Source organism: Chanos chanos, chromosome 9, assembly GCF_902362185.1.
Source record: "Chanos chanos chromosome 9, fChaCha1.1, whole genome shotgun sequence".
NCBI lineage: Eukaryota > Metazoa > Chordata > Actinopteri > Gonorynchiformes > Chanidae > Chanos > Chanos chanos.
This window is the reverse complement of record NC_044503.1, coordinates 25,901,984-25,911,799: the sequence shown is the minus strand read 5'-3', so window position 1 is coordinate 25,911,799 and position 9,816 is coordinate 25,901,984. Positions and strand designations below refer to the sequence as shown.

Sequence of the window (9,816 nt, the reverse complement as noted above, 5' to 3'; positions counted from 1 at the left end):
TTTAATATCTCCATTGGTTCTGGCTACTGAAAGGATTCTGAAGATTTTATCATGTCGTTATCAGACAAATGCTTTTGCCAAAAAAGTGCAAATTTAACAGGTAATATTGATTAAACAGGAATGGGGGCAAAAAATACAGAAAAATAGTTTGCCACAACTGCCACTGTTGAAAACAAGAGCACAATGGAATGAAAAAGGCAAACTTTTGCCCATCTTTTCCAACATCATTTCGATTTTTTTTGTCTTCTCCTTTATAAGGTGCAGCTTCAAACCGGGGATGAAGTTGAATAATGAGTTGCACAAAATCGAAATTTTGCAACAACAACAAAAAATCAATCTCTTTCCCCTGTAAAAATAATATTGGCGTCATTGGTATGATTCGCGCCTTAAGTGGTTTTATAGCATTTAGTGGCCAATGTTTTGGGGGGTGGGGGGTGGGACATAATTTATATAAAAATCAATATACACATAGCATTTTCAGCCGTGTCATTACAGTGCCCATAGACCACGCTTTAATATGCCCAACAGTCCATCCATTAATCATTATTTTTGCTCGATTCTTGGTCACTCTGATCATCGGTGAAGCACACGTCAACGTCGCTGTCATTGTCACTCTTTTGTTCGGGATCTTCATAGATGCCCTCCATTTTGTCCTCGGATTTTTTAATAGTTTGTCCCGGATGCCTTGATTTAACGTGCCTCTCTAAGTCCCTCCTGCGGACGAGCACTTTTCCACAAAATTCACACCGGTATGGAGTGTTCCCCTCCGCATGCAGTCGGATGTGCTTGTTCAGGTTGCTCGGATCTCCAAAGGGTCTGAAGCAGACCTTGCATTTTAGTGGCTTGTACCCTGTATGAGTCCTCATGTGAATCTTCAGACCGTATTTTCGAGAGTACAGTTTTCCACAGTAAAGACACAGATGTCCTTTTTTAGGTTTCCCTGAGCCGGGGTTTGTTGACGGCATAGACTCAAGCCTAGCGCGATTCTTCTCAACTGCAATTTCAGATAGCTGTTGTGTATGCATTGCTATCTCCCTGTCTATGTTTGCGATTGATCCAAGGTCTGGGTTGAGAGCTGGTGCACCGAAGTAGGACACTGAATCCGGATATTTCAAAAGATTACTGAAGTGAAACTTTAGCGGGTAATATGGTGAACTATAAAGAAGTTCGCCGTTGTAGACAGTGAAGGGCATAAGAGGGATGTTACAGTCTCCATGGTATGGCTTGACTCCATCAAACTGCGGAAGGGTAAATCGCTCAAAGTGGAACCCAGAGGATATTTGAGAATACCGCGAGGGTGACAGACCAGTGTGCATGCGGCTCTCCACGTGCTTAAAAGCGGAGGTCTCCTCAAAGTGACGTATGATCGGAATGGAATTTGTGCATGGTACTGCTGATGGTGGAGTGTCCAAGGGGTGAACACATTTTGAAGGATGGCCACTGGATACGGGCTCAGTCATAGAACGAGAAGACTTCATGTTTCCCAAAAGCTTGCTGAATCCAAGCCCGTTAGACTTCCCATTGGAATCTTCTCTGGAGACATCAACCGGAGTCATCTTGGAATGTCCCATCGGTTTGAAAGCTGAACGCGCTCCTGGATGAAACCCCATATTATTCAGCAAAGATGAGGCCCCAGTTAGGCCAAGGATATGCCCGTGATTTCTTGCCGAGGTCACGCTCATGTCCAGGGCTCTGTCCTGTTCCTCTGGACTCGGTTTCTTTGATATTCCTGCCTTGTTGAGAAAAGGTGAGGAAGAGGATACTACCCGTCTTACGGACTCCGACACTGAGGTGTTGTGACCGTTCCTTGGTGAGGTTGAGGTGTTTGGAATATCTCCCGATTTTGGAGATCTGTTGAAATTTTCAGACCCCCTTGCTTGCTCACTGTTCATAAACCCTCGTCCATTGCTCAAAGCACAATGAAAATGTACATGAGCCTTGAGTGTATTTGGGTATTTGAAAATTCTCCAACAGTACCAGCAAATATAACGCTCTTCGCCTGTAATGACAGAAGGAGAAAAAAGGAGTTAAAATCAAACAATCAATATTTTCTGTCTATCTATCTATCTATCTATCTATCTATCTATCTATCTATCTATCTATCTATCTATCTATCTATCTATCTATCTATCTATCTATCTATCTATCTATCTACACGTGCATTGTAGGTGCAGCGACAAAGAGACATGATTTCACGTTGGCATGACACCGGTTGAACAATTTGAGGTCAATTATATAGATGTAATGATTTTGTAATCCTTATATGGCCGCTGTTTATTATCGCCATCAAAAGAGCAAGCGCGGGTCCAATCTGGCGCTTACAAACCAATGCATTGAATAGGTACTTTCTCTGGGCTCTTTCCCGTGGAAGTGACAGCAGCTGTTGCTTGAAATCGCAAGTCGCGAAAGACAATGAGGCTTGCCCATCTGTTGACGCTGGAGAATAGCAAGCGTATGTCAAGGAGCGCACGGTGTATTGGCCGGAGAGCAAGCGCACACAGCCCAGCGTCGCAAATCAGGGCAATATACATCCCACATAAAAGTTAGCATTCATTAGACAACAATACCTTATGTAGCCAGCTAATTTACCGTACAGCACCTTTTTTGAATTTATTTGCTTTTGAATACATGAATATTAATGACTAGGTGACATTTGTTAACCTCGCCCCCACTCAGAAACTCCATGCATGAGCTCCAGTGATTGTTCAGACGAGGCATGATTACGTTCTGTAAATTTTTATGTTAAGAAAATGAAACCATAATTAAAATGACATCCACAGTGTGTGGAGCAAACGAAAATGATTATGAAAAAAATGTATCTGTGGCTCATATTCTGCGCCGCAGTATTTTTTCCTGTTAATTATTGGTCTTGTTAGGTCATGAATATGGACAGCCTCGATTGCCCTGGTAAACATTAATAATCTAACCGGATTTAAATCGGATTAGTTCGATTAAGATGGTGCCGCAAAGATTACGGAAAACAAATCCACATAACGTTCAGCTGTTATGCTATGTTTCAGCGTATTTACACAGTAATTAAAGACTGCATTGTTAACGGATTAGATTATTATTATTGTTATCATTATTATTATTATTATTATTATTATTGTTGTTATTATTATTATTATCAGTGTCAATTAGTAATTACAGTGTTCTTGTCTTTGCTATTTACTGTAACCTAATGTATGAATTTTAATTATTTGTAGGCACGTAATACATTCTATTTAAGATAAATAAAGAAAGCAGTTTTTCATTTTTACCAGTTTTTAATAATGTTTATTGCCGCTTGAGGGTTTTTTTTTTTTCTGATTTTATTCACTTAATGTCTAAAGTCAGCAAGTCAGCCGGCAGTGCTGAAAGTGGCTTCACAAGTGTCCATTTCTATTTGAAAACTGAAGCCATAAGTGACTGTCCGTCCCCTAGCAGGTCGGAACCGTTTTGAAACGGGAATGTGTCAGAAATAAATTAAAAGTTAACTGTACTGCGGCGGGCGTGGTCAAAGATGCTCAGAATCGCATTACCGCATAATTTCTTCATGAAACCTGTGGTCTCATTATTTTATTTCATAGCTCTGAGAGGCCTCTTACCTTTCTCGTCGTGCGTCGGAGTAGCAGTCGTGGGTATATCTAACCACTGAGCCAGTGTGTTTGAATACCACACGCTCAACTCCTCTCCAGGCTGAATTTCTCTCAAGACACGATAGAAAATCTGCGGAGGAAACATGAGGCAAAGCAAATGGTCAGATATTAGGCAGATATTTCAGGATGGGGTGTAAATTTCAATTGAGCAGAGGTAACTTAATGTTTCAGAACTTCCGAATTTACCTGTCCGCCGGGTAAATCCGAAACAGCTTCAAGGTTTTGTTCTTGACTGTTTCTGGCCGCGCGTATCAATCCAATCCAGTCCGTTACTGAATTACCAGATTCGTCCACGAATTCTCCCCTCAACATGCGAATCTACGTGGCAAAAATACAAAATGCCATTGTTTATGCCATTATTATTGTGCCAAGAGAAAATGTAAAAGACGTGAAATAATACGTGACAATTGGCGCTTGCTATTACAGTCGAATCTAAAAACCCTGTCTCTTTCTTGATATAAATTACAAAATTGTAAAATTGACCATTTATTTTAATTATGTGGTATATATTATTATATTTTATTCTTTATTTATTTCTTTATTTTTTATTCTTTACTTTAATTAATTATTTATTGCTGGTTTTACATGACTAATATCTAATACCTAGAGCTATCCCTAAGCGTGTTAATATGTCTTTACTCGCTCTATTAAACAGTCCTGATAATTTTCCAGAGTAAATGCCATATAATTGACCTGATATGAGAAACGAATTTGAGGAGTGTCAGAGGGTTTCTATGCTGCTCAAACAAATTAAACATTAAAGCGTGACATTTGACACGGATATTGCACCTGATGATCGTTCATTGCCCAGGGCGTTACATTTAAGCGCATCAATCACAGGCGCAGACAGCATTAAAAAGACTTCTCCATTATCAACTTATATTTAACCAAAATAGACAAAAAAAAACAAAACAAAACAAAGCAGGACAAAAAAACTGACCCCTGAGCTAGAAAAAAAATAAATATCATTAGTCGTTACAATTTACAATTTATTCCATGAACGACATGTAGTTTTTTAACGTTTTACATGCTGTATGTTCAAATTATATTACTTTAAACTACTTTTCTTCTATGTGTATTTTTATACTCAGAACATTATTTATTTTTAAGTGTGTTCTTAAAGTATTCTTTCGAAAATAAAACTTGAGGCTATATAATCTAGTACACTGACATTTTCCCTTGCTGCTATGTACTGAAAATAATGGTACATCAGAATAACTAGCCTACTAGCCTGTGAAATCTGAGGGAGCGAGAGCATGAAATCTCTCATAGCAGTTCAGGTCGCCCTATTAAGACGGTTAAGTAGAGGAGCAGAGTGACAAGTTGTCCCGCTAATATAGCTCAATTATTTCCAAACTGACAGCGCAAACCAATTAATAACCGAATGCACAATGAACTGTGACAGGACTGGATCAAGATTTAAATCTAACGATCTAATTCATTTACCTGCACAAAAAAAAAAATGTCTCACATATTTGGTTTCATTGAAAAACTACATATTTAAATAAAAAATATATTGTTTAGGTCAGACGTGGGTAAATCATGCAAAATGTTGAAATTTGGATTGTGTTTGTATGTCTATTTTTATGTTTCCAATTGTGATTATTTTAAGTATCCTAAATGGTATCAGTAGTATTGATACTAAGAGTGGTAACGGAGGAAAATACAGTGATATTAGGTGTAACACAGATATACTGTGCATATATTAATCAGATATGTTAAAGTTAAAAAAAAATTCTCTAAAATAGTAGTTTTTTAAATATATTTTTTCTAAAACTTTTCATTAGTTATAGTTACTTGTTAAAGTATTTGGTTTAATAAATGGATTATTCATTCTAGCTATAAAGTACTGAAATTATTTTACTAAGTCGAAATATTTAATATTGTAAAATATTTGCTATTCAGCCTAACAAGTCCAACTTCACTTACCTTCTTTTTAAGTCCGACCTCTCTGCGGTCCGACACATACTTTCCCAGTTTGAAGATGCCCGGAATCGGTCCTATCCGCAGACCGGCTGGAATACTGCAGTCTGCAAACACACAAATAGTGGGTGTCCGGGTCGCTTGCATGGCTGGCTCTGTGTGAAGTAGGATCAGAACCAGGAAGACCAAGCAGGGACTGACTGAGAAGAGCAGAAGCGCGGAGATGAAGAGTGACTAATCTCCGCCCGCAAAATGACGCGGTGGCGTATGTGATCTGGCTTTTCTAATGGAGCAGCAAGGTACCCCTCGGCACATTAATGCGCAAGGGCGAGCATTGCGCGATGAGAGAGTTGCGCTATTTCAGCAGCTGTGGAGAACTCTCCTAGATGGTCACATGGAGACTTTCCCTCACCCTCGCGCATAATGAACTGTTCCAAACGGTCAAGAGACAATAGGCCGGGCGACCTTCCCATCCCCAAAATCCAATTTGTCAAGGGCAGAGAAAAGAGAGTGCAGAATCAAAGGTCTGGCGCAACCATTAATCCTCAGCATGTGTCTTTGTCTTTCAGACAGTTCCGATATTTTAAGTGACAAATCCACTGTATAATTTCTCCATAAATTCTCTCCCCTTTTATTGTTCCTATACAAACCAGTTTTGGGAAATCAGTGACTACTTTAAATCTACTTGGCTGCATCCTTTTAGGCTTAATATACTTCAAAGCTCTTTATTTTCTCTCTTGGCTGCATTGTGTGTCCCTGCTTGAACAAAAGAAGTAGGAATGTTAGGGAGACTTGTTAACTTGTATTGACTCTCGGCGTGTGCCGGACCCGGATCGGGCAGGTACTCTACGGGTGAAAGACCAGAAAAATAGCTACTGCTTTCAAAATAACCACCATCTTATCATTTCACACTTGTGTGGGCTTTTTTCTCTTTTACTCACACACTCATCTTAGGATTTCAGTCAGTGTAACAACATACAGCAAATCTTTGGAGCACCAGCTGCGAAGGTCAGTTGTGACCATCCACTTTACGCCGAAACAATTCTTACTTCGTCACTCACTTACTGGCATATTTAATTTCTTTCTTTCTTTCTTTCTTTCTTTCTTTCTTTCTTTCTTTCTTTCTTTCTTTCTTTCTTTATTGTTTATCTTACTTTAGCAAGTCTTCAGTTACTGACTTCGCATTTAACCCTGCTCTTTTCCTTTCTCCAAGCTGCGACAAACATTTCTGCAAATACTGTAATCCGTTGCTTAAGTGTGTCCTTTTCTGAAATGTGTGAAGAAAGTGGGCATGGTGTGAACAACTTTTTTGACAGTTAATATCTTGGCGCTTATTTTAATTATTTGTGTGCGTTAAAGTGAAATTTTCAACATTCAATAAAGAATGACGTTTACAAATAGCATTTTACGTGGATCTGTGTAATACGAGACAAAGTGGAAAGGACAAAACTGGATGCCTCTGAGAAGCATTCGGTGAGTGTCCAGTCTCATTGTGGCAACTGGTTTTAAAACTTCATTTGACCCCTTTGATCATGGTACTGAATGGTTCAACAGAGGAGAGGGAGAGAAACAAGAATTTGTGGGCGATAAATTCAACCCGTGAACATGTCCTGCTAACCTCTGCCCTGGCGACTCTTCGATGACACTTCGGTGTAATTGGGGCAGAAGAGGTGGGATCTCTTTCTCACCCCACGCAAAGGTACCCCACTGCTCTTTTCGGAGAGCCTTCTCCTTTTGCCGCTTAATGAGTCAAAAGAGCGTGAACGACACGCGAACAATTTTTTCAATAGGCGCATGCAAAGGCCGGCTGTGCAAAGGGTTATTTATTAATGTTGCCATTTGTGACTGGTTCCCATCCACCCTGAAATAGTGGGTCCGGCCTCCACAGCGCCCACACCAGCCAGGCCGATTCTTATTCTTGTCTTGTGGCAAAAGTTGAAGCTCTCTCCAACTGAAATAAATTGTTCACAAAAGGGAAAAGGAGGACATTTTCTTCTCTGTTTCTTACCATAGAAAAGCAGGGGTGAAACTCATCCTAATGCGTGCAGTGGAGCACAGTGGACGGTCAAAGGCTCGGTGTTAGAAGTGAACGTAGTGTTCGGAGCAAATGGGATGGAAAATTAAATGAAATCAAATAGCTTGAACGGTGGTATTGTCCTCCCCTTTTTAAAAGACACATTAATTACATGGTCGCAGCTTTATTCAGAACAATATTGTGGTCCCAATCACAGCATTCCAGCGCTGTTTTTTTTTATGGACCTCGCTTCTCAACACCAGATAATGGTGCGGGTGAAAAATTAGACTGTGAGATTCGAGAACGTTTCAGTAAAGGTAGCTATTGCACTTTCTCTGCCTCTCGGCTTTACAATTGGAGCTAAATGCGGGTTTTGATTTAACAGGTTGCCCCATAATGAGCCGTGAATGTAGAGGAACAACAAGTCTCTAGTTTAGAGTGGCAATGTCCCACCAGGGGGACTCCATTCATGCTTCCAAACTATGCTGGGGTGCCAAGGGTTCACCACTCTATCTGGATTGACAACAATACCTCCCAAGACCCACTAAACTCCTAGGAAAACACATTTTTTACGCCAACCATAAACCTTTGCAGAGTGTATCGATGGCCCGATCTTTGTTCTTCTTTCTACAGTGAGATTCTTTTTATTAGACTTTCCAGTAAAATTGTAACCAACGGACAAAATGCTCTTTCTTACATAGCCTAGTACACCTGCCAACCTTCGATGAAAGCGGGAACAAACGAAGACTCGAGCAAGCAACATAATTTAGCACATTAGCGAATGCATCGCAGTAAGAACTGAAATTAGGTTTGTAGACCATGTTCACTAAATTAGTAGCAGAAAATCGGCATCTGGGAAGTGGCTGCATTTATAGAAAGCAGACAAGGGTCAGTTTTCAAAACATGTCTGAACAACCAGATTAAACCGCTTAATCATTCACTTTGACCCTCAAAAGTCTTGCTGTGGTTCCTAGGCGTCTTATGCGTTTAACCTACTCTGTTGCTGCGGGAAAGTTCGAGCTGCACAAAGGGCGGACCAGCTGCGTCGCAGATAGGGGATGCGGGTGGGACATTACTGACGCGTTTGAATAGTAATTATGCTTGTATGGGAGTCCCACCAGATGACATGATTGGGATTTTAACCCAGACTAATATTCAAAATCGCATTAGAAAGTGGCGAAATAAGTGGCAACTGATTCGACGCTGTTCATGCGTGCTCTTATTTTTAAAAGCTCGCTGAAGAAAGAGCCGCTTCGTTTCAGCATTCAAAGCCTGAACAAAGTTAGCCCTGCCTTTTGAACCGAATTTCCCTAACTTTAACTCCCTTGTCTCGACTGAAAAGACCCACATAATGGGGTGTAAACTTGTCTGAATTGAAATGTTTCGGTGTACCTTATAAATTCATACCTTTTCTCACTCGAACGCCTCAGAATGAACATTTAGTCTGCCCGATTCTCTCTGCTGTCGAGCACATTTAGCGCGAGCCCTATTTGTGAAGTTCATTTCTAGGCAAATGTATTCAGGGAAAGCTCACAGTGAATAGCGTTGTGTGTCAGCCGGGCCTAATTGGTATTAAGGCACAAACCATATGCGAAAAGTGACAGAAATTCTCAGGTTTCAGAAAGGTCCAACTTTTGCCCTTACTGATTCTTGATTGAGTTGACGTTGGGAAAAAGGCAGAAATTTTTTCCAGGGAAATTTTGTCTGTCGGTGTGTTTAGACAGACCATTAGTTATCCATTGAAAAACTTTTCTCTGTAAGCGAGCTGTGAATGAGTAGTTTTGTTTGAAACAAACCCTCTCTTGAAACAGGACCCCGATTTAAATATTCTGGTCGTATATTAGATATTATGGTTAAGACTCTTCCAAAACAGTCACAGCGGGACGTGACAACCCGAAAATTGCCAATAAAATAGAATGCTGGTTGCAAACCTGTATGTGTGCGTGCGGGGGGAGGACATGTATCCATGCAAATAAAAATGGCTATATTCTTTATTTATTTGCAAAGTCCATTTTTCTTTTTAGCGTGTGTGTGTGTGTGTGTCTATTTGTTTTGATCAGCAAGTCCCAGTCCATGAATTTTTTGGTTTATAGACCTGTTTATCTGAGACCTATCTTATCTGAATTATAACATAATTAATGCAAGTTTTACAAAATTAAAGGCTAATGATATTTTTGTTCTTCAAAGATAATCTCTTCTGCTTAACCTTTCTCCTCCTTGGTCTTCGTTAGAAATTGGAAA

General features: G+C 40.0%; 1 protein-coding gene across 1 annotated transcript; it reads right to left on the bottom strand.

The window, feature by feature from the left end:
- Positions 1–536: 536 nt before the first annotated feature.
- prdm13 (PR domain containing 13) lies at positions 537–5,735 on the bottom strand. The gene is made up of 4 exons (XM_030785094.1): positions 5,568–5,735; positions 3,825–3,956; positions 3,588–3,708; positions 537–1,999 (listed from the first exon to the last, which is right to left on the bottom strand). The coding sequence occupies exons 1-4, from the start codon at positions 5,706–5,708 to the stop codon at positions 537–539; spliced, it is 1,857 nt and encodes a 618-aa protein (XP_030640954.1). The 5' UTR covers positions 5,709–5,735.
- Positions 5,736–9,816: the final 4,081 nt, after the last annotated feature.